General features: G+C 35.1%; 3 protein-coding genes across 6 annotated transcripts; all 3 read left to right on the forward strand.

Annotated features, from left to right (window-relative positions):
- Positions 1 to 2,341: 2,341 nt before the first annotated feature.
- LOC132165845 (RNA polymerase II transcriptional coactivator KIWI) lies at positions 2,342 to 5,450 on the forward strand. The gene is made up of 5 exons (XM_059576527.2): positions 2,342 to 2,416; positions 2,524 to 2,692; positions 2,787 to 2,892; positions 5,014 to 5,036; positions 5,144 to 5,450. The coding sequence occupies exons 2-5, from the start codon at positions 2,552 to 2,554 to the stop codon at positions 5,198 to 5,200; spliced, it is 327 nt and encodes a 108-aa protein (XP_059432510.1). The 5' UTR covers positions 2,342 to 2,416; positions 2,524 to 2,551; the 3' UTR covers positions 5,201 to 5,450.
- Positions 5,451 to 7,437: 1,987 nt separating this feature from the next.
- LOC132166525 (uncharacterized) lies at positions 7,438 to 10,785 on the forward strand. Of its 2 annotated transcripts, none has more exons than XM_088511941.1 (7): positions 7,438 to 7,803; positions 8,252 to 8,328; positions 9,110 to 9,194; positions 9,288 to 9,371; positions 9,473 to 9,574; positions 9,660 to 9,758; positions 10,444 to 10,785. In XM_088511941.1, the coding sequence occupies exons 2-7, from the start codon at positions 8,264 to 8,266 to the stop codon at positions 10,501 to 10,503; spliced, it is 495 nt and encodes a 164-aa protein (XP_088368067.1). In that variant the 5' UTR covers positions 7,438 to 7,803; positions 8,252 to 8,263; the 3' UTR covers positions 10,504 to 10,785. The 2 variants fall into 2 exon arrangements, with proteins under 2 accessions (XP_088368067.1, XP_059433338.2); XM_059577355.2 differs by having other exon boundaries at positions 7,440 to 7,859.
- Positions 10,786 to 12,927: 2,142 nt separating this feature from the next.
- On the forward strand, positions 12,928 to 17,692 carry LOC132166171 (uncharacterized). Of its 3 annotated transcripts, none has more exons than XM_059576947.2 (10): positions 12,928 to 13,028; positions 13,137 to 13,426; positions 13,547 to 13,595; positions 14,259 to 14,347; positions 14,502 to 14,558; positions 14,701 to 14,763; positions 14,851 to 14,916; positions 16,240 to 16,326; positions 16,655 to 16,748; positions 16,989 to 17,692. In XM_059576947.2, the coding sequence occupies exons 2-10, from the start codon at positions 13,322 to 13,324 to the stop codon at positions 17,507 to 17,509; spliced, it is 1,131 nt and encodes a 376-aa protein (XP_059432930.1). In that variant the 5' UTR covers positions 12,928 to 13,028; positions 13,137 to 13,321; the 3' UTR covers positions 17,510 to 17,692. The 3 variants fall into 3 exon arrangements, with proteins under 3 accessions (XP_059432930.1, XP_059432931.1, XP_059432929.1); XM_059576948.2 differs by having other exon boundaries at positions 12,930 to 13,028; positions 13,229 to 13,426; XM_059576946.2 differs by having other exon boundaries at positions 12,938 to 13,028; positions 13,130 to 13,426.
- The last annotated feature ends 6,946 nt before the right edge of the window (positions 17,693 to 24,638 follow it).

Here is a 24,638-nt window from a genome sequence, read left to right on the forward strand (position 1 = left end):
CAAAATTGGGCTTTTTTTGGCTTTTTGGGCATTTTTGGGCTTTCTTTAGAGCTTTTTGGGCTTCTTTTTTTGGGCTTTTTGGGCATTTTTGAGTTTTTTTACCCTCATTTTTTTTTTTTTAGTGTAATAATGCTTTAATTAAATTGTAGTTATAAATAATATATTGTTTAATTCAATTGAATCAATTGTGATTATCATTGTACATGAATCATATGATTAACTTGTAGACTTATGACTTATGAGTTATGTCATATTATATATGTATTATTTATTATTATATAATCATATGATTTAATAATCAATTCATCATGTGATATAATCATATCAATTATAGTGATAATATATAAATTACTAAAATTATAATGATAATACATTAGTACTTAAATTGTGTTTATAAGTAACACATTGGCCATTGTTTAATCCAATGTCAATTACTTAATTTGATATTATACGAATTATATCATCATTGTACATTAATAATATGATTCACTTGAAATCTTAAATAAAGTATTTGAATTGTCATTGAATCATATGATTAAGTATTGATATTATACATTTATATTATTTATATGCATAAGTAGACTTATATAGACTTATAACATAGATAGACTTATAAGTTTATAACATACATTGGAAATAAGTCTCTAGATATTTAATTGTTGTATCAATATGAATTGGTATACTTATAAGTTATGTTATATTATATATGTATAATTTGTTATTATATAATCAAATGATTTAATGATCAATTGATCATGTGGTATAATCATATAAATTATAGTGATAATATATTAATACTCAAATTGTGATTTAATTATTTTTTAAAAAAATTGTGATTTAATGATCAAGTGATTATATGATATAATAATATAAATTATAGTGATAATATATTAATACTCAAATTGTGATTTAATTATTTTTTAAAAAAAAATTGTGATTTAATGATCAAGTGATTATGTTATATGTATACATATTTTTATAATTATAATTATAAAAATATATTATATAAAAAGGCGGTTAGCGGTTACAGTTAGTAAACCCAATAACCGCTAGGCGGTTATAGCGGTTAGCGGTTAATACGGTTAAGCAGTTAAGCGGTTGGTTTTTAACCGCCTGCATTGACACCCCTAATATTGAGAGGTATTTTTGAAGTATTAGTTGAAGCTCATATCATATTTTTCGCATTTCTTATACTTACAGATGTTTAGGGTAGTGTTTTTCAATTAACTCCCTAGTAGTTGACGTGGAAATCTTGTCTTAACTCTCAGATTTACTATTTTTATTAATTCATTCTAACGAGTTATAGTTAGATCCTTTGAGACTTATTTATGAAAGTAAATAATTCTATGGGAGGCGCTTGAATTTTAATCACCAATTTGTATTAAATATCTGGGACGCTACATGAAGGCCACAGGACGCGGGAGACGGAAGATGGCTTCATGAGACCAACAATAGCAGTGAAGGATGGCATAGTGAAGGAAGTGAGGCGTCCCATGCAGCGTAACGCTAGACACGCGTCGGCGCGTGTAAGACATGCACCCACGAGTAAGATATACTTAGGCGCATGTAAAACATGCTTCAGTGCGTGGTGCACAGATGGAGATGGGGCTGTCGGCGGTTGTAGCGGAGATGCCCAGGGGCATAGTGGAGTGGTGCATGTAGGGTCAGGGCTTCCTTTAGAGATGAGATTTAATTTTTGGGAAAAACCAAATCCAAAAATTTTAAGAAGGGGTGGATGTGAGGAGGAGACGGTGATCAAACGATTTACGGTGGGGAAAGAGACGATGTAGCTAATGAACAAGGATAATACGTTGTGATTTACATGGGGGTGGCCAAACCAGATCAGCAGTCTGAGGTGGTTGAAGTCACCCTTAGGCCAAACGATGGCCCCTGAGGGTGGCCTAAGGGTCAATATATTTATTATTTTTATTTTTATTTATTTTACAAACATTAAATAATATTTTTAATAATTTTTTTAGTGTGAGACTCGTTGCATTATTGTGGTTATTAAATCTTTTTAAAGAGATCTTGACATTTAACTGGCTCCTAACCAATCCAAAATGGACTGAAGAGGAGCCGAATCCTCAGTGTCGAGGCTTGGCGGCGATATGCAAGCTGCGGTGGCGAGCATGGGTGGAGATGGATGACGTGGCAAATGATTTACCTTTGGATCTTTTTAAATCAATGCCAACCGTGGACCGGCTCTTTGGATCCGATTCCGAGTATGCTGAGAATGTTTTAAGCCGATAAGCCAAAGCCTAAGCCCAAGCCCAACCCAAGCCATAGGCCCATTGTCAAACAAAAAGCCCAAAGTCAACTCGGAGTATTCATCTAAAGAGTCATTTTTTCGCCTTTTTCTCCTTCGACCTCACACTCAAAGTAGCAGAGCGCCAAGGTCTCCATTTCAACTTTCAAGGTTTGTCTTTCGCTGTGGATTTGAAATTTTTTTTTTAGGTTTTCTTTTGATCTTGTTTTTCCGCCATTTATGGTTTTTGATAGTAGTCATATTTTCTCACACCACAGAGAGTGAGAGATAGAGAAAAAAGAAGAAATGTCGGGGTATAGGGGAAAGAGAAAGGAGGAGGGGGAGTACGCATCGGAAGGCGACTCTGAAGGCCACGCGCCTCCGAAGAAGAAGATCTCCAAGAAAGACTCTTCCGATGAATCCACCGGCGACATAGTCGTCTGCGAGGTTCCTCCCTCTCTGTCGATATATGTATATATTATGAGTGTGGATTTCTAGGGTTTGTTATAAAACTGGTTTTTTGGGTTTTTGTATGTCGTAGATATCGAAGAATAGGAGAGTGACGGTTAGGAGCTGGCAAGGGAAGGTTGTGGTGGACATTCGCGAATTTTACGTCAAAGATGGAAAAGAACTGCCTGGCAAAAAAGGTCCCCGTTCTTCTTTATCTCTCTCGGACTTTTTGGCGTAATGCTTCAAGTTTGCTGCATTGTATATTTGTTGCCTTTTGCTTTTGTTAAAATTGGTTATTCAAAAGGTTGTCTTCATTTGGATTGATTTATTACTCGAGATATTTCTATGGTTTAATTTCTAGTTTGGGTTTTTTTTAGGGTTTTAAATTCCTTTTGTGTCATTGGTTTCGGTTAATTGGAACTAAACCACAAATTTTTTGGGGTTAAGGTTTAGTCGAGGTAGTGTTGTGTGCATGCGATTGTTTCAAAATCGTAGACATTGGTGGAGATTAGGTTATTGTATGAGTAATCACGCTGCAGTTTGAGACTTAGATAGACTGTGTATGAAGTCATCATTAATTTAAAATTGTGATTTGAGGATTTACCCTATTGTGAAATGCCCATGATAATCCTTTGTTAAACTTTATACCTCTGCCTTTGAAAGGAGAATAAATACCATTAAAACATTAATTTGTGTCTGATTGTAGAAGAATTTGAAAATAGGAAGTGTTGTGTTAATATTTTAAGTGTGGGAATTTTTACCAGACTATTTTCTTTAATGAGAAATTTAATATTTGGTACTCAATTGTTTACATATGCTGAAGCTTGACATGTAGGAGGAAGTGAGACTCAAAAGAGTTGCCAAAATAAAATAAAATAAAAGGAGACCAACAGACTAGTTTCTTATTATTTGCTAAATGGCATAGACATCAGTTACTTTAGTTTGGTTACATATCAAAAAAGCCAGTTACTTTAGTTTGGTTAAACGGTGCTTGCTATTGGACCTTAAATATGGCCTGCTATCGGAATAAGAAATAGGGAGTAGTGGCCTGGACAGTTGTTTGTTATATGGAGGCAAAATATATAGGGAAGGATAAAGGGTCTTTTGGGGGGTTTTTTTGGTTGGGAGAGGGGGCAGGGTGAGTGAGATTTGTGCTAAATTTGGTATTTCTCACTTGTTCTGCATTATTACTCCAGTAGTAGTTGGCTATCACATGTATTTAGACATTTCTTGCTTCACATGGTTTGTATTATTTGATTTTCTTACAAGCTAAATATCAATTTTTGGCTCTCTAGTGTTAACAAACTTTTCAAAGCCCTATACCTGCCATTTGTGTAAGACAATATGTGTGAAAGGTCTAATTACCTCGGGGGGTCAATTGATCTTTTCCTTTTTTTTTTTTTTCTTTTTTTTTTTAATGTTATTGACATGCCCCTATTTGCATGTGTCATTAAATACCATTATTAGAATTTAAAAACCTCTCATGAGTCAATCTCTTATTACCACAAATGATCCTCCTCCATCTCAACATTGCTGATCTGGTTAGTCTCATTGTTTTCTTGGTACCAATTCTTTTGTGTTTAAAAACCTCCCTTCTAGTGCTTATCATTAAAAAATAAAAAAAAATTAAAAAAAATAAAAAAATAAAAAAACGAATTATAAGCTGTAAAAATTTACAAAAACCCTGAAAGCTTGTCTTGTATCAGATCTATCGTACAGCTTTACTTGCAATCAAGCTGACCAGAGCACATATTAGAGTGTGTAGAATTTTCAGTACCTATATCTATTAATCATTGTAGCCAGTGTGTTTTAAGCGCATGTTGGGCCAGTTTTTCACTCTAAGAGCCTTGTATTCATGAAATTTAGTCAAGAGATGAAAGCACACTATTTTACTTAAATTGTTGCTTGCTTGGTTTTGCATCTAGGAAGTACTTGTTTTTTTTTTTTTTTTGGATAGCCTAATTAAAGTTTAAGATTTCTTTTAAGCAAGAATAAAGAAATACTTGTAGTTAAAAGACTGATGCTTTTATGCAATGAGTTCTAGCTCAAACGTCATCTTCTTTTTCCATAATACAACAAGGTACAGCTTTCTATAAGTAACGAGGTAGAGGGTATAGTCATGAGTTCAAAACTCAGTTGTGAATTCGGAAGAAGAGTTTGCATCACTTTGTTGAACGCATTCAGTACTACACATCATCGTTTCATATGGGGTCTGGTACATTATGTCTCATTTGGACAAGTTGGGAGTTAACTTGAGTAGGTTGTGCTTTCCTTTAAAAACCCATGACCTGCATTGACATTCTTGTACTTGTTTTCAGGTATCTCACTTACAATGGATCAGGTGTGTATTTTAATCATTTTGTTTTCCTTTTTTTCTTTTTTTGAGTACATCATTTTGTTTTCTTTAGTGGCCAGTGAAAGCAATTTATTCATATACTCCTTATGCAGTGGAATGTACTCCGGGATCATGTTGAAGTAATTGAGAAGGCGGTTAATGAGAAGTAATTGAGAAGGCGGTTAATGAGAACTCTTAGGGTTTTTTGTTGTTGATATTACTAGAGAAAATATTAGCCTGTAGGCGTCTTCTTTTGTTGGTGGTGACCAGAAACTTGGATCAAGCAGTGATGTTTTGTGTTCTACCTAGAGATGATAACTGGGTTAACGTTACTGACTTTGTGATTGGAGATATGGAAGTGAACCCCTGACTAATGTTTGTAATTACTTAAATATTTTAAACAATAGTTCTATGTTTCAATGATTGAAGTTTAAATATATAAAATTATCTCTAAATAAGTTTTAAGGAACAAAAGATGCAAAACCCTGATCTCCAAAGCGTTACTGCATGTGACTGTGAGAGAGCGAGAGAGAGAGAGAGAGCGATTGAGACAGTTTGCACTCTGCAGACTTGAGAAATGAGAGGGATTGAGTCACTGAGGGCAGTGAGGGGGAGAGCCGGAGAGAGGGACAAGAGGAAGAAGCGTGAAATTGAGATTTGAGAAAGGGGGAAAACAAAATTTTTTTAATAAATAATATCAGACCATGCAGCCGCCAAAGGCACAAAAGCAACATAAACTATACATTTTTTTTTTTTTTAATATGGAGGGGCCAGTTGCAATGCATTGGGCCTTATTTAGAAAAAAAAAACAAATGAGCTTTCAGGAGAATGGAGGGGCTCAATTTAGAGAGAAAAAAATGAAAAAAGAAAAATTTATCAATAAATTAATGCTGATCCTATTTAATTTTCAAAAAAATTTCTTGGGGGGGGGGGGGGGGGGGGGGGGCACGGCCACCTCTGGCTGACATGTGGCTCCACCACTTATGACTTGTTCAAAAACTGGGTTTTATCTTTCAAACTAGCTAGAAGTGGGATATTGATGATGACCTGTTCAAAAATTAGGTTCTATCCCCCCGGGGGGGGGGGGAGGGGGGCAGCTTATTCTTCCTTGTTAGAATATTTGATATTATTCTACTTTATTATTATTTTTTATATATTTTAGGGTTTAGTCTAGGGTTTCTTGTCCACTACTTCTTCTCTCTTTTTATATATAAATAAAGAACTATGTAAACATTTCACAACATAGAAGAGAATATACAATGTAATTCATTATATGCTTTCCCTCTCTCTCTTCTTGTTCTACTCTTCGATATATTTAACATTCCCGATTACCATCCCGGAATATTTGAGGGTTGATACCAATATTTTCACGCAAAACATTGCATGACCCGATTTACTTTGATAGTTGGATATTCAACTCTAGTATTGGGCCATGAGTGACTCGTTTGTGGCAAGATCTTCATAATGAAATCTGTAGCCCTCATTTTTTAAAGGGTTAAATACTCCATACTTCCCTAGGGTTTCTTAACTTTATTTTTTCTTTCCTGTAGTTTCATTTTTATCACAGGAGGTCCATATGGTTTTGATAAGTAACCAAATTAGTCAATCCGTTAGTTGACCGTTAGGACTGACACGTGGACCAATTAGACGTCGACACGTGGCACATATTTAATTTTTTTATAAAAAAAAATTTAAAAATTAAATATGTGCCACGTGTCGACGTCTGATTGGTCCACATGTCATTTCTAACGGTCAACTAACAGATAAACTAATTTGGTCATTTATCAAAATCATAGGGACCTCCTGTGATAAAAATGAAACCACATAGGAGAAAAATAAAGTTGAAAAACCCTAAAAGGGTATAGAGTATTTAACCCTTTTTTAAATTGTCTTGGAAGAGAGAGAGACGTGTAACTTGTAGGCCCTATCGCTGGCCAATAATTTTGGATTGCCCTCACTTTTATCTTCCTGGGCCTGTGCAGGTGGCCCATATTTTGGGTGCTCACTAGCTCATGCCTAGATCGGCCCAACAGTGCTACTTCAGTTGCTGCAGAACAATTAAGTTAGATTGAAAGACATCCAATCACTCTGTTCCACAACTTTCTCGGAGAACCCACGCCAAAGACAGTGGCATCGTTTGCCAGATTTCCGATTATTATTTATTGGAACAGTTTACACTTCAAAATTGATAGTGTTTTTTAATTCAAATACTAAAGTTTTAATTTTTTAATCTACCCTTAAAGTTTTAAATTTTTACAATTTAATCAATTATATCTAAAATTTTTCATATTATCCATAATTTTTATTTTTTATATTTTATAAAAGATTTAAAAAAAATTCGGGACCGCTGTAGCCACCTCTTTGGCCATCTAAGTTATTTCTGCACCCCAAATTTGTTTTTTTATAATATTGGTGGAATTGAAATTTTTTTGGAATTTTATCAATCCTGAACTGCCTCCGTGGAAGTGTCCTGAAAAAGTAGAGGACAACACTTTTTGAAGGGATAAATCTTTGTTGGCTGAGGCTAATACTGTTTCCCGTGAGGGTACACCTGTAAACACATCCGCAAATGATGGTAACTTTTCTAGTTCTGTTGATGTGTCATTCATTGGCTCACCACCGGAATCGCCTCTGCTAGATGTTGTTTTTGTCCATGGCATCCGTGGCGGGCCTTATAAGTCTTGGCGCATAGCTGAGGACAAATCCTCAACTAAGTCTGGCCTGGTAGAGAAGATTGATCAGGAAGCAGGGAAGCTAGGAACATTTTGGCCAGGTGAATGGCTTTCATCTGACTTCCCTCAAGCTCGCATGTTTACTCTCAAGTACAAGGTTTGTTTTGAGTCTGACAATAATTTAAGAAATTGTTTTACTGGAAAATTTTTTGTTACTAGTCACCTCTTCAAAGTATGTGTCCTTAATCCCTTGGTGATTATAGTAGGTTTATGAAGGTGATCTCCAGGTTTTTCTCTTCAGCATCTAACCACAATTGCATATTTATGCATAATGAAATTATGTATATCTCTAAAGAATGTCATCCTAGTCAATATAGAGCAATCCTAGGTGATACTTCTATTCAGTGAAAATGATATTTAGATTTCCCTTCATATGAACAACAATGGATTCTGCAGTTCCCACAGTTTCTTTGCTCATTTTGGTTGGCTTATACATCATTTACTTTCCACTAAGGATTTTTTTAACCTGCTTCCACTGGAAATGTGCAGGAAGTGAGCTCCATGCTATTGGAGAAGCTTGTGGCTGTAGGCGTTGGGAATCGACCTGTGGTGTTTGTGACTCACAGGTTTTTATAATAGTATTAGAAAAGACATTGTGTGTTCATTCCAATAGGTGTGCATGCATGTTTTTGCTTGGTCTTGTTGTATGGTCTTGGCATGTCTTTATTTTAATCAGTCATTGGTGTTTGATATGATCATTTGGATACGTCGGACTTTTTCTTTTCCTGTGATCTGTTGCATCTTCAACTTGTGAAGAAGCCTTTAAGTGATCTGAGGATGTAAGTAACGTGTGTCTGGCATAAAGCTGTTGGTACCACCCCCCCCCCCTTTCCTTCTTCCTTCCTCCTTTCCAGCAAAAGAAAATATGCATTTTACAGGTTACTCACACAGGCATAAAAGAGTGGGTTCTTAGAAAGTCTCTCTCTCTCTCTCTCTCTTGATGTAGTAACATGACATATTTTTGGGAAGTTTTTCGAAAAATGATCTTGCTTTCAGATAGGCATCATCATTCAACCTTCATCCTCAAGTTTATTAATCATTTATGTCCTGAACAAGAACTTTTATGTTAGTGGGTCGGGTTGAGTTAATAGATGTAAATCATTGTAACTGTCAGTCATTTTGGACTGCTTTATGGTTTTTGTTTTGAAAAAAATAAGTTTGTCAGTTTATTGGTATAGGTTTAAAAAATGAACTAATCCTGTAATTGGTAAAAGTTATATGACTTCTAGAGTGAATATGATTTCAAATTTTGCTTCTGTTGGTTCACAGCATGAGTCTATATATTTGGTGTGTGTGTTCGTGTGCATTTTATCTATTTTTAATAGATTGACTTTTTCGTGTCTGCAGCATGGGAGGCTTGGTTGTCAAGCAGATGCTTTATAAAGCTAAGGCAGAAAATATTGATAGCCTTGTGAACAAGACCATTGGAGTTGTATGCATCAATCAATAATTTTCACATTGCAGATCCTTCTATTACCCTTCAATGATTATTCTTTATGATGCTTGAGTTTTCCCATGGTTTCAGGTGTTCTATAGCTGCCCACGTTTTGGCAGCAAACTAGCAGATATGCCTTGGCGAATGGGCCTCGTGTTTCGCCCTGCCCCAACTGTTAGTATATGGTCTTTATAAACAAAGCTGTTTTTTTTTTTTTTTTTTTTTTTCAATGAAGCATTTGATGTTAATAGCATTTAGTTCATGCTGTTTCTTAGATAGGGGAGCTAAGAACTGGGTCTCCAAGACTAGAAGAGCTTAATGACTTTCTTCGACACCTTCATAAGAAAGGGGTGCTTGATGTTCTCAGTTTCTGTGAGGTAGTCCACAGTTTAATTAAAATAGCATATCTCTTCCTCTGTCTCTCTCTGTGAGTTTAAGAGGCAGTTAGCTACTGTTTTGCAGACCAAGGTAACTCCAATTGTTGAAGGTTATGGAGGATGGGCTTTCCGAATGGAAGTAGTACCAAGTGAATCAGCGTATCCCGGGTTTGGTGAACTTGGTGTAAGTATGACTTTGATAAACATATCTCACTTAAACAAAGAAGAAAATGGGGTCTCTTTCACCCAAATTATTATGTTAGTTTTAAGTTTCTTTGCACATGTTTAGTGTTGGCTATTTAACATCCCCATGCGCTCCATGTCTCTAGTGGGAGTGTTTGTTGGATACAAAGTCCTCCATTAGTGTTCGTGGCATGCTGTACATGCTCATCGGTGCTTTACCACTCATTCCTGTCCAGCATATATCCTTTGTGATTACAGTAGCTTTCCGTCATAATATGACTGCTTAACGAAGAAAAAAAAAAAAGCATTAGAAATTGCAGATTCCCCAAAGCTTTAGAATCCAATCTTTATAGATATTTCTCCTCAAACATGACCATATCTTGGTTATGGTGTTTTATCAAGTATTGATCAATATTGTTGGAGAAACTGTGTTATATTTAGCAGCAGATGGTGACCTGTGTGTGTGTGTTAATTCCAAGTTTCTAGCATATGTGGAATGAAATCACATTTGCATGATTAAAAGATTGATAGAATGCACCCACTGATGGGACAATTGAAGTATTTTGAGGTGACCAATTAGAGGATCAGATAACACTATAGAGTTTTGAATCATCTGTAGTTTTAGGTACTTGGCTTCAAACCTGCTTTTAACAATGACAAACTTCAAATGTGTTTATCTCGATCAGGTTTTGGAGTCAACAGATCATATAAATTCATGCAAACCGATCAGCCGCACCGATCCTTGATATAAAGAAACATTAGAATTTTTGCAGAAGATGAAAGCCCGATATAAATGAAGAGATGATTTTGCTCTTTTGTACACCAAATTTGTGTGAGTAATCAATAGGAACTTCTGGAGCTGGCCTTGGTTGTGGCCGATAAACACAAATATAGAAGCTGCAGAAGACAAATTTTGACAGTTGCGAATGCAATTCATCCGGCAAGTCTGGCAGCGCCTGTGAATCCGATATAATGCCGGTGGACTCGACGGGATCCAATTCGTTCTGCACAACAGATTTTTAAATTTTTTTTTTTTTTTTTACATCATCCATATTAGTTCGGAGTTCCTCCCTCTTTCTCCAGTTGTATGTACTTCAAAAGAAAGAAAAAGGAAACTCTTACTTCTTTCATTGCTCTGGTGTGGTGAGTTTGTAAGTGATTATAAACTTAAAGGGGGAAAAGGAAGGCTATGCCTCTCTCGTGCAAATGTGGAGGTCTGTTCTTAAATTAATATGACAGTCATTAGTCATATTAGGAATACCGAATGCTCCACCGTTTACCACAAATTCTTCTACAAATTAATATGCAAAGATTAAAGTGTTGGTCCGAATTAACGTTATTTGCAAAAATACCCATGTTTCAATCTTTGCCAAAAAAAAAAAAAAAAAAAAAAATTAATTAAATTAAATTAAATCTTTTTTCTAGAAAAGAAAATGGCATTTTTGAAATTTTGTTAGGATTTAACTAGGGGTGTCAAAAATAACCGGGAAACCGGAACCGGGACCGGAAAACCGGGAAACCGGGAAACCGGAAACCGGAAAACCGGGACCCGGTTCCGGTTCCGGTTTCAAAAAAAAAAAAAACCGGGACCCCGGTTCCGGTCCCGGTTTTTGGCACCCGGTCAAAACCGGGAAAACCGGAACCGGGTATTAAATAATATATATATATATATAATTCTTTTACTCTTAGTATTACGCAATACTCAGTATATATATAAAACAATACTTTTTATTGTTTTAATGTTTTATTTATGTATCTAATTTAAAATTATGTTTAGGGTATTTTAAAAAATTTGAATTTTTATTTTTAAGGCTCATATAGGCAAAAACATTGATTATTTAGGATTTTTATGCTTTTTTAGGTTTATTTTTTAATTATTTGAAACAATTACAATAAAGCCTCTTTAATTTAGACAAAAAGATTAATAGTTTCTTTTTTAAATGAGCTAACTTATGAAAAAAATAATGGGCTTATTTTAGGCCAAATACCTAAAATAAGCCCCAAACACTAATTATTTTCAAAAACCGGGTACCGGACCAGGTAAAACCGGAACCGGCCGGGAACCGGGACCCCGGTTAACTGGGGTCCCGGTTCCGGTTCCGGTTTCCCAAAACCAAGAACCGGGGTACCCCGGTTCCGGTTCCGGTTTTGGCCAAAAACCGGGAAACCGGACCGGATTGACACCCCTAGATTTAACAGAAAATTTTAACGGTGAGGGGGACATTAAAAAAATTTAAACGTTTGATATACTAAATTGAGAAGTTTTGAACTATAAAAGTGATATTGCAAAAGGGGTGACAATTCGGTAAGTGAAATTTCTCCAAAAATTTATAATTAAATTTAGATCGTTTATAAAATTATAATGTTGTAGGTTTTTTTTTTTTTGGAGAAAAAAAAACTCGTATTGCAAGTCTTATTTTTTGAAAAAAAAATATAGGGGTATTTTTGTCTTATTGCAAGTCTTGTGGGACATTGACAATGTTTTGATAGTTTGGAGTTGACATTGTTATAATTGAAAGTTTGAGTGGCATTATTAATTGGGTGGTAATTTGAAGAGGGTATGTGAACTTTACTCATAATATTAATATGAATTATGAGATAATATGATCATATAATTTAAGTATGAGTGTATGACTATTAGGAATTTAGGACTTAGAAATTTGAGAATTACCATTAGATAATAAGTTCAATTAAAAAAAAAGAAAGATATTAAGTTAATATAATAATAATTTAAATCATTAATCATATGATCTAATTTAATGAGATCATATGATTATATAATATCAAATTAAGTAATTGACATTAGATTCAACAATGTATTACTTATAACTACAATTAAAGTATTAATGAATTTTTTGAAAAATGTTTTGACCATTTTTTGAAAAAAGAAATTAAGCAATTTTTAAAATTTTTTAAACCATTTGTAACACTAACCATACGAGTTGTTTTACACTTAAAAACCATTTAAAAAAAAAATTGAAGGCAAACTACGTCGTTTTGAGCATCTATATTCTCTTCCTCCCCCTAAACCTAATCGAAAATCACTCTCTCTCGTCTCCCGCCGTCGCTTCTCTCGTCTCTCTCTCGCTGCCGTCCTCGCCTCGCCTCGACGTCTTCGATCTCGACTATCCTCGCCTCGCCGTCTTCGATCTCGACCATCCTCGCCTTGCCGTCTTCGATCTCGACTATCATTGCCTCGCCGTCTCTCGGTTCGGAACCATCCTCGCCTCGTCGTCTTCGATCTCGACTATACTCTCTGGCCCTTATACTGGTATATGTATTATCAAAACTTCCTTCATGCTTTGATAAGTGCCTTAATTTGTTTCTATGAATTTTCCTCTATTTTGGGAGCCTAAATATGGAAGTATAAAGTCTATAGGACCAAGCAGAAGGCCCGTGGGCCGTGGATGTGATTAAGTCGCCCAGATGGGCCAGTATGAGTCGGACCCTGAATGAAATGGGTTCTTGCAGCTGCCCAGCCCAATAATATCAGGCGTTTTCACCGTCTAGTCAGACCATTGAGAAGGAGCACAGAGAGAGAGGGTTTCACAGTGTAAGAAAGCAATGACGACTCGAATAGCTCCCGGAGTAGGAGCCAATTTGCTGGGCCAACACTCTGCCGAGAGAAATCAGGATGCCACCGCTTACGTCGGAAATCTTGACCCTCAGGTCATCTTTCCTCCTTTTGTTTGGTACTTGTTCCTACTTTGCTCGAAAACAAGGAACTCGGATAAGTTAGGGTTTTTTTTGTTCTAGTGTTGGTTTCAATGCCTGTGTCTTTGCTTGCAGGTGACCGAGGAGTTACTTTGGGAGCTGTTTGTTCAAGCAGGCCCTGTTGGTATGTTGTGGCCTCCCTTTTCTATTTTATAAATTGCTTAAATTTCTAAATTCTAGGGGATATTGAAATTAGTGATAATTATGCGGCACCCAGTTTTTCTAGGTCATAACTGTCTTGTTTTGTTTTTCTTTTGGTATATTGTTTTGGGCATATTACTTAGTTTTTGATAAGTACTTTAAAAACCTGTTCTTGGGTCAATAGTACTTAGTTGTGGATATGTAATGCTCATTTCTTTATAGTTATGTCCAAATTTTGTCTTTATTTTTTGGTTTCTCTCCCTAATCTCTCTTTATAGTGGTGGTTGTTTTTGTTGTAAGGCTAGACACTTTGACCATTCTTTAGATTCGACCCTTCCGTTGTCTTAAATGTTCTTTTGGAACTTTGATTCATCGATGGGGAAGAGAATAATGTATTTTAAATGAGACTGCTAAGATTTGTTCTTCATAAATTATTGCATGTTCGGAAAACTTTTATCAGTGATAATCTTCGCCAATTAGTAATTTAGTCAGTGTTTCATTTATTTTTGTTAGTATACATATTTCTTCTCTAGCCTAACATCAATGACTTATGGGCTCCTGTTTTAATGAGTTATCAGAAAGGGACTGTTTTTTATAATCTGCTTGTAAGACTGCCCATTTATAGCCTTTCCCCTTTCTGTTTCAGTGAATGTGTACGTTCCCAAGGATAGAGTGACAAACCTGCATCAAGGATATGGATTTGTGGAGTTTCGGAGTGAAGAAGATGCTGACTATGTAAGTGTTGATCAAAGACTCTGGTCATGCTATCTGTTAAACTTTGAATTGTATGCTAAGATTTTATGGTTTAACTGCGAAGTTTTACTGTCAGCTTCATTCGTTAGTTCTTTACTTTTGACTAATGATTTTGTCCCCTTTGATAACTATGAAGGCAATCAAGGTGCTCAACATGATTAAACTGTATGGAAAGCCAATACGTGTAAATAAGGTATGTTTTCTTTCATCTAATTTTTTACAGCTTTTTTTTATGTTTTGTGCTGCATGTTTGAAAAGGTTTATTTCTGTACTAGTGTCTTTGTATCTGTTCTATGAAATTTGATGAATTACTGTGATGTTTTGTTTTTCCCCAGGCATCCCAAGATAAAAAAAGTCTGGATGTGGGAGCAAACCTTTTCATTGGGAACCTTGACCCTGTAAGTTAAATTCTATCAGAGTTATACTTGCTAACACAAGCTAGATCACTGCTTTTAACTTTGTCATTTTCTTGATATTCTTTGCAGGATGTGGATGAGAAGCTTCTATACGATACTTTCAGTGCTTTTGGAGTCATTGTTACAAATCCTAAGGTTAAATTTTTGGCTTTTCTTTTGTTGACATCTGATGTTGAATTATTTCCATTTCTAGTTAAATTGCCTAGAAATGTAGAAAGATTTTATGCAAACTACCTACTAATACGGATGTTGGTGTTCTTACTTAGTTTAAAGATAAATAGGAAGTTGTTTAATGATCTTTCAGCCATTAGAGTTTCTATAACATCATTTATGCATATCATATATTCCTTTGTTTGGCATGAAACTGTAATCTGTTATCTTCGCATGCCTATGCATAGAGGGTGTGTTTTCTTGGCAATATCAATATGAAATAATTTTGCTTATCATTTCTGCAACTGTTCTCTTTCTCTCTTAACTATTTTGTAGTGGGGGAGTTATGGAAGTTCTATGGTCAATAGGTTTATCTGTTAGACTACCTTTGTGACTTCATACATCTTATATAGCAGGTTGCAGGGTGGCTTTGAAAGTGTGCTTTGTCTGGTTCATGTAGGAGGAAAGGGAACTGAATCTATGAGTTATATTTGATATGGTTAATCCATCAAAGGGAAAATCATTGGAAGAAGCAAGGATTTTTTTTGTTAGATCCTGCTTTCTTCTACTCATGAAGGCAATCCTCTAATCCTTTAAACATTGAAGCCAGCTTTGTCTTCTTAACTCGCTTTCGTATACGTGTGCTTCATGTTCCTCTCCTTGCATTGACATAGAAACTGGTTTCAATAGCTGCTCCTTTGATAGCTTTAGCTAAATTGGTATTGGCGGTTTCCCTATTTAAACTTTTTGAAAGGCCATATAGATAGTAATCACAAAATGGTATATTTAGTCAGGTTTTTGGCAAGACCAAACTACCATAAAAATTGTAACTTAAAGGCTACCTTACCACATTCTAACTTCTAACAAAGCTACCTGTAATCTGGTATATTAGCCTATCCCCTTTGTTCCATTTTAAGGGGTGAGGTAGCATGTTCTGTTGCAGTGCTGCATAACATAATGATATAAGTTCTAGGTGAGTCAGACCATGATCATCCCGAGGTTAAATCTTGGTCAGACCAAGATTTTCGATTGTAGAAAATTTTAGGGCTACTTGATGATAAGTTTTTGCATGGCCTTCAACTCTCTATGTTGGTTTTCTTATAAGATTTTAATTTTGTTTTAGGAGAACTGGATGTAAATCCCTCGTAAGTGGGTTCCGATCTCTTCCTGCCTGTATTTGCGTGGGACAAGTTGTGGGCTCAAACATTTGTACTGAATGCATAAAAATTCATTTTAGAATGTATGTTTTCTACGTATTAAGATTTTGATGCTTCTGTTATTTGGATTCTGATCAGTTCTCTTGTCCAGATCATGAGAGATCCAGAATCAGGAAATTCACGTGGTTTTGGATTTATTAGCTATGATTCTTTTGAGGCATCTGATGCTGCTATTGAGGTATGTGTCTTCTGGTTATACTTTCATATTACCCAAATCTGCTTGAGAGACATGAGGTTCTTCAAGTATACAAGAATTAGATGAATTATTAATTTGTTATTTAGTTCCACTTGGTCATAGCTTAATGCCAAGTCTAGACATGATCAACGAGTCGATGTTATTCATTTTGGAAATTAGTTTCTAGGCTCTTATTTTGATTACATTGTAAAAGATATAATAGTAACTTCTAAATTGTTGTAACGTGTAAGTAAGACATGAGCTACCCCATGACACTAGCATTATATTTTGATTATATAAGGAGTTGATCTGTAGTGATCTAAATTTACAGGCAATGAATGGCCAATATCTTTGCAATCGTCAAATTACAGTGTCATATGCATATAAGAAGGATACTAAAGGGGAGCGTCATGGTACTCCAGCAGGTAAGACTTTTAGGTTGCCGTCTTTTTCTTTTGTTTGAAATGGAGATGAGCCAATCCTTTATGATTATTTCATAAGAGTAAAATTGTCCAAAAAAAAATGAAATGACAATTTTTAGATAATTTTATCCTTATAAAAAGTAAAGGACTGGTTCCTCTCCATTTCAAACGAAATGGAGAGTATCAAATTACATGCTATCATTAAGGACAGTGCTTTACTTGTGTGCTACCGTTATATTGCAGAGAGAGTTTTGGCTGCAAGCAATCCAGGTGCACAAAAGAGCAGGCCTCACACTTTATTCGCTAGTGGGCCTCCAACTCATCCGAGTGTTCCTCAGGCCAATGGAGCCATGCCTCCACGCCCATTTGCAAATGGTGCTGTTGCTCCAGGCCCAATACCTGCACTCCGCCCACCACCACCTCAAGCGACAGCCTACCCACCTATTCCAATGGCTGGACAACCAGCTTGGCATGGTCAGCCACCACAACCAGGTCAAACAATCCCACCACCTGGCATGCCTCCACAAATGCAGCAGTTCAGGCCACCTCCCCCAAGCATGCCACCGCCCCCTCCACAGGCAGCTCCAGGTCCCCCAAGGCCTCTACCACCACCAATGGGAATGGGAGGCCAACCACCACCTATGTGGCGTCAACCGCCACCCCCACCCCTTCAACATGGCGGTAGGCCCCCTATGCCACAGACATCAATGCCTCCACCACCCCCTCCAATCCACAATAACCCACCACCGCTTCCTCCATCTTGAACTTGGAATCTTGAGAAATCATTCTGAGAGGTTTTGTTACTCCATATGACGTCTTGGACGTTTCTTGTTCAATCTTTTTGTTCTGAATTCGGAAATGCTGATTGTAATATGTATCTCACTTGTTGAGAAAACAAGCATCTAAGTTTGACTGAAAGGAATATTTAGTTTTTGAAATATTGTCCTTGTTTTTTTCTTGGGCCGGAAATGCCCTTATTTCAAATTATCCTTGAACGGCCCGAATTTTAGGAAATTTTTGACCACAAATTGGCCTTTATATTAGTTTTGGGTTCTGATTCTCCCATGGATGGGCGAGGTTTATTTGAGAAGTTTGAAAGTCAGAAGTTTTGTGGTGTAGTGAACTCCACTAGTTTATCGATAAGCATAGGGTGCAACTATGAATTTAACTAATGTAATGCATCGAAACCAGATATTTTGCGACCCATATTCTTTTCTAAAAATGCTTAATTTTCTAGCACATTTTGTTGAAATTAGTTAGTTCTTGAAGCCTCTGTGGATCAAGTGATTTTATTTATTTATTTTTTATTTATTTATTATTACTATTATTATTATTATATTTTTGCATCGGATAAGTGTAATACAATTACACCAAAAATTTGTAAATCAAGATCTTTCATTCAATTGTTTCCTCTACTAATAGTTTTCACAACTTCAGACGCTTCCCATCTCCTCATTTTTATTGGTGGATTCAAACTTTCTACCTTTTATATGAACTAAGTAGTTTGTCCCTTTTGCAAAATGTGAAAACAGATTTTCATTTATGTGTGCTAAATTATTTTTCTCTTATGAATCAAGCAAAAAATTCTTGTCAATAAAAATTAATTTACAAGAAATAATCAAATTCACACACTCCATAAAGGAACCCAATTGTCACTCTTCCCCTTGGAGCCACCCCCTATGTCATCCCAACTCTTCCTATAATAACATCACTATAGAGGGACTTCGTCACCCCTCTATGTTTATTTTTTTATATATAGTAACATATTACCCTCCATAGTCCCTTTAATTCCAAATAATGCTATACATTACCCAGTATGAGTCGGGCCCTGAACGAAGACAAAGTCATAAGCGTCCATCATATCCCAGGCCTCCATCATATCCCACTATCCTTCATGCTCTCTCCACTCATCACATCATCAATCTCTTTTCCTTAATGTATGAGATGTGTTTCCCTTTGTATCTCCATATAATGTTCTCTTGTAATCAGGACTATCATCCAACTTAATAAAGATGTAGTCTCTTGAATCTCTTGTGTTCTCTTGTAATCAAGATTATCATCCAAGTTAATAAAGATGTATGTGAAGCCAGTTAAATGCAGACATATAAGTAGGTCCCAAACACCAAGGAAACAACAGGAGTTGAAAAGACCCAAAAGTAAAGGAAGACCGAAGCATAATATATGATTGCACCCCCGCGAGAGAGTGACTCCATTTCATTCTTACATATGTTGCTACGCGTGACAGCCATGACCTGATCATAATACTTCTCCATGAATATACTTAATTAAGGAAAAAAGAACAAAGAAAAAAAGAAAGTAGATTTCTAAATCTCAAGATTCTCTCACCTCGGGAATATCAAATGCAGACATAAGATACTTGATACATGCCGGATAAAAGCCATGGGTCCATTGTTCCATTCGAGCTCGAAGACCCGTTGGATCTGGAAAATGCTCACTTTCCACTGATTGGTACCATTGATATAAAGTGTGATAGCCTGGAAAGAAAGAAAAAAAATCATTGTCATCCACATTTAAATCACTTCTTCTTTAACAAACAGATAAGGAACCTACAAATACCACACCCAATGTGAGTTGAACCGAGACCTCCTTAAGAAAGAGAAAAATTACCACAAGAGTACAAGACCATCTGTCACATTAAACCACATTAGTTAATGTGTTTTTCATACATAAAAATACTGTCTTTTGATAATATCCTTCTCACTACACTAAAATATTTGGAAGTAATAAATATGAAGTCAAGATTGAGGCAGCAAGTGATTAAGATTGAAACTTTCACTACTACTATCACCTTCCTTCCTCCTTACGTACGTCCAACTAATTCTTAAGTCTTAAGAGTTTCGGTTTTAAGAATGAGTGATTGCCCTTCATTACATAAAAAATTCAGAGCATAAAGCTCTTACATTACAAAACATAAAGTTTTTAAAAACATAGGCAAAAACAATGTGGTTACAAAGTCGTAGATACATCGAAAAATCTAACAATCAAATCGTATTCATGACCTTCGATCTCACCCATATACAAACTTTATTTATGGCATAAATCTGCTCCTAGCGGTATAGATCTAAGACATGGGTTGATCATATTCTTACAACAAAAGTTTTTATTTAACCAATCGTGAGAAATAAGCACTCACACTGAAAAATTATCCATTCTCACCTCAAAAACCAGAACAAGATAAACAAACAAAAAAACACAAACAGCAGTGGCAGGCTCACACAAAAGCATGTGAGATTCACGCGATCCACACTCCGGCGCGTTTGAACCACAGCCGTCGTGTGCCGACCGTAGGGAAAACGTCTATTATCTACAGGACTCGTTAACGCTGGGGATGAATGTGTAATGATATGTATAGGACTTGGACCATCGGCGAAAACGTAGATCTGCTTCAAAAAAAGCCGATCTAAGAACCCTTGCAAAAACCGACAAAGCCAAAAGATCGGGAAGGAAAACAAACGGCGAGGTGGAGTAGACAGCCAAAGCACTAGAGGAGGCTAGGCACTGCTACTAAAGTCTAAAAAAAATCTATATAAAAAAAAAAATGGAAAAATGGGAAGGGAGGAAGGATGGAAGAAACCATCCTTCCTTCCTTTTGGATCGCACTAAATGTAGAGGATCATATTCTAAGTAGGGCTTAGAATTAATTACACTTGTAAATTGTAGGGGTGAAAAGGTGGACGGTTATTAACTTCCCGCTAACCACTAACCGCCTTTATTATATAATAATAATAATAATAATAATAATAATAATAATATTTATACTTATAACATGATCAATTGACCATTAAATCACAATTTAAGTATTAATGTATTATTACTATAATTTATATGATTATATTACATGATCAATTGATTTTTAAATCATATGATTATATAATAATAAATTATATATATATAATATGACATAAGTCATAAGTATACATTGGTAAATGACTAAATATTGTATAACTTGCATTTTTTTTTTCCTATTAGTATAACTTGTATTCTTAACAAGTTATGATTTACATTTCAGGATTTTTTTTTTTTTTTTTTTTTTTTTTTTAAGTACAAGTAGATGTAAATTAATGTAAATTTGAGGTCAAATATTTTAGATTTTTCAATATAAGCTCCTTTTAAAGCAATTTGGCTCAATGTGGCATATATAAAAAGAAAAAAAGCCCAAAACTGAAAATTGGCCCAATGGCCCAACTTTGAAAAAAACGGTTATAGCAAGCGGCTATATGTTTAATAACCATTAACAGCTATCTGCTAACCGCCTAGCGAATGTAGTTAATGAAATTTAGTAACCGCCTAAGTGGTTATTAGTAATAACTGCTTAGCATAACTGCTTTTTCACCCCTAGTTAATTGATTTCAAGGGTGTGACACTTGACACTAGGTCGTTGAATGTATTTCCTCACTTAGACCATGTTTGAGTTTGTGTTTGAGAAATAAAGGTTTTAAGTAAAAAAACGCATTTTGACAAAAGTTTCATTTTTAAACTTTTACCAAAAATGGGGTTTGGCAATTTTTAGAGAAAAAAAGTCAAAGAAGTACTTTTGTAATTTTTTACCAAACATGCTAACTTTTGTCTAGAACAACTTTTTAAGTTTTTAAGCTCTCAAACACAATCCCAAACATGTAATATGTATTGAGTCGTAATAAAACATCTCCATAATGTTCTTTTTCCATTTCATTCATAAGCCATTATTTTCTTTAAATTTTTTCCTTCCAAAATCTTTTTTTTTTTTTCCTTCAAAATTCTTTTATGTAGAATTATTTTTTTCTTTAAATCATGTATAATTTAATATAACATATGTGCATATATGAAACATACTTTAAATCATAGGGCTTAGAGTCTGTAAATATATAAGTATCACAAGACATCCCTTGATTATTAGAATTATGGATATTGGTGGTTATTTGCCTTCCCCTCTTGAATGAGAAGATTCGGTTGCCTTCTTTATTGTCTTCAACGATGTCATTAATGGTTGCATGTCTCCAAGGGGTAGTTCAATCGGCTGGAGATCACTAGATCGAATCCTGCTCTCCCTTATATGAGACATGTAAAAAAAAATAGTTGCACTTCTTTTTGGGGTGGAAATCTATCACCAAGTTTTATGATGGATTTGGCTCCTTGAGGTTTATCCTCGCTACATGGCTTAACAATGATTGCACTTTAAGGGTAGTATTCTTTTTGCTAGGATGTATTTGATGGAACAGAATCCTCTCCAGTCTATTTTGGATTGGAGAATATCCAATTTATGATTTGGATTTTTTCTTAAAAATCATAAAACCACGAATGGGACAACTGTCGCACTAACAAAAAATAATAATAAAATATTATTTTATATTAAAGAAAATATAAAATAAACAAAATAAGGGGTGGTCCGGCCACCCCCAAGGGCCAAACAATTTATTTATTTTTAAGATTTTTCCCCTTATTTTATTTTATTTTTTTATTTTTTTTGTTAGTGGTACATGTGTCTAATTTGTGGCTCTAGGATTTCTCTTAGAAATCCTAACCATGAACTGGATACTTAACAATCCATTTTGAACTGGAGAGAATCCTATTCCGTATTTGATAATGGTAGAATTTAAGGCAATTAGGTTGTGGAATATGATATGGCTAGTACAAACCATTCATTTAGTCATAAAATTTTCCCTCTTAACCTTTTGTTTTTAGTGAAACCAAAGCATAAACATATAAACAGATGAGTCGTTAAAGAAGAACATAGCAAAGCTCCTTGCCCTACCAACCCCCCTCACCCCCCCCCACCCCCCCCCCCCCCCCCAAAAAAAAAAAAAAAACCACAAAAAATGCAAAGAACAGAAAAGAGAATACATGTCCATTTTGTTGGAGATTATGCGGTAAATCTCAATGTTTTATCTAAGAATGACATTCTAATTTGTAATGAATAAAGTTATTATTCATTCATCTGTTTATTTAAAACTACGGGATATGATCATTTTATATGCTTATTATGTTATTTATATTGTGCATGTGAATGGTCCTTAGATCATACATTAAATATGGTCTATAGTGTGAGTAATGGGGTTATCACACAAGGTTTTAGGCCATTAAAACTTTTAGTCTTGAAATATTTTATTGTTCGCAATTGGTAATGGAATTGAGCATTTCATTTGCAAAGACTGTTATACATCAATCATGGTGATTTATCTTGATCAAGCGAAGTTGGGGGCTTCTGGTTGATATGTACTAAACGGACCATGAAAGTTATTTTCCTTAAAAATCCTATCAATAGGAACGACTGTAAGTCTGTAACTCCCAAGACTTCTTATGATATTGATTCTAAATCTTGGTGGAGATCCTCCCCAATTTGGCAAGCTAATTTGCTAAAAAAAAAAAAAAAAAAAAAAAACTCCCAAAACATAGCAACATCCCTCCATTTCTAGGAATTGTTTCTCTCCCTCTCTCTCTCTTTCATTTAATTTCTTTCCAACTAATTCCATTTTTTCTACAATGTTTCATTTATGATAGCATTAATGTTTCAGCTATCCATCCAAATTGAGAAATGATATATACCATTATTTTTTGCAGTCCTTATTAGGAGGACTAAGTCATTTTATAACTCATTTCCTACTTTTTATTTGTATTTCTTGCATTGTAATTTTGAAATTTTCTTTTTGAGTATGATTTTGAGGAGTCCGCCCTATTTTCAATGTTTTAGTCCCGGTAACCCTTTCCTAATTGCTTATTCTTAAAAAAAAAAAAAAAGATATATGCCATTATTTTGTCCTCTTTTTATTCCCCTCAAAGTTGATATATCTTTTAAAATTACCATTGAATTTGACACTATTAAATTTTGATTCAATTATGATTTTAAAAATCATATTAATTTTGAAGGGATAGAAGGAAGGTAAAATAATGGTATGTACCATTACTCTTCCATCATATTGTCTATATAGTTATGGTCCTCTTCATTAATACTCAATAACTCCAATACTCCCATTATTTTTCCATTTTGTCTTGATGTAGAATATTTGGCTAAAATAAAATCTAATCGTAAATATATTGTCACCTCTTTTTAGTACCGTTTCAACAAAGAGAAATGCTAAGGAACCCAAAACTTTTTTCCAAATTTTTGTCCCCAAATTATCTAGTCCGTTCAAAAAATAACTAGGTTTAGATTGATTTTTTTTCTTAAATGAACGTGAGGTTCAAATTATTTGGGAACAAGAATTTGGAAAAACGTTTTGGAATCTCTAGCATTTCTCTTCAACAAAACTATCATAGTTAAACCCTTGTTGTGAGCCGCCTACCTTGTTGTCTGTCTTTAACATCTTTAATAAGCATCGAGGAATAAATAACATAGTCTCCTTTTTCCAAATTTGTTTAAGACCTATCCCATGACGTTTTTACTGACCACCATTTGTTGTCATCTCCTGAGGCTCTCGACTGTCACAGGCCTTCATTTGTCGTCGTGTCTGGAGACCCTTCTTCGTCACCGATTACTGATTGCAACCTTCTTCGATAGTCCTTTACTATCATTGGCCATCGTTTGCCTCTTTCACTGGTCATTGTTTCTAAAGTCCTTGCACTATTCACCGCCATTTGCAAAGATCACCTGTTGTCAGTTGTCTCCGGCCACCTTCCTTCGTTGTCATTGGCTACCCCCAATGGGGTGGGTGGTCGGCCACCCATGGGGAGATGATGAATATGAATGAATTTTATTTTTATTTTTTTTTTATTTTTGCCCTAAAAGTAATTTTTGGGATATTTTTTAAGAGTATTTAAAAACGAAAAATATTAAGTGTTCTCCTAGTGTTCTATAACGCCCCAATATTTGAACTAATAAAATCGTAAGCAGAAACTTCTGGTTTCTACGTAACGTTACGACATGAAAGTTACAATCTTGTAGTGAAATATATATTT

Source organism: Corylus avellana, chromosome 11 (assembly GCF_965113065.1).
Source record: "Corylus avellana chromosome 11, dhCorAvel1.hap1.2, whole genome shotgun sequence".
In the NCBI taxonomy this organism is placed as follows: domain Eukaryota; kingdom Viridiplantae; phylum Streptophyta; class Magnoliopsida; order Fagales; family Betulaceae; genus Corylus; species Corylus avellana.

Bases quoted from the DNA above. Each gene is read 5' to 3' on its own strand.
- LOC132166525 (XM_059577355.2), top strand. From the start codon at position 7,839: ATGTTTACTCTCAAGTACAAG. The intron at 7,860-8,251 runs GTTTGTTTTGAG...GGAAATGTGCAG, and splicing joins TGTTTACTCTCAAGTACAAG to GAAGTGAGCTCCATGCTATT. The intron at 9,575-9,659 runs GTAGTCCACAGT...ACTGTTTTGCAG, and splicing joins ATGTTCTCAGTTTCTGTGAG to ACCAAGGTAACTCCAATTGT.
- LOC132166171 (XM_059576947.2), top strand. From the start codon at position 13,322: ATGACGACTCGAATAGCTCCCGGAGTAGGAGCCAATTTGCTGGGCCAA. The intron at 14,764-14,850 runs GTAAGTTAAATT...TATTCTTTGCAG, and splicing joins TCATTGGGAACCTTGACCCT to GATGTGGATGAGAAGCTTCT. The intron at 16,327-16,654 runs GTATGTGTCTTC...CTAAATTTACAG, and splicing joins CATCTGATGCTGCTATTGAG to GCAATGAATGGCCAATATCT.
- LOC132165845 (XM_059576527.2), top strand. From the start codon at position 2,552: ATGTCGGGGTATAGGGGAAAGAGAAAGGAGGAGGGGGAGTACGCATCG. The intron at 2,693-2,786 runs GTTCCTCCCTCT...TGTATGTCGTAG, and splicing joins GCGACATAGTCGTCTGCGAG to ATATCGAAGAATAGGAGAGT. The intron at 2,893-5,013 runs GTCCCCGTTCTT...ACTTGTTTTCAG, and splicing joins AGAACTGCCTGGCAAAAAAG to GTATCTCACTTACAATGGAT.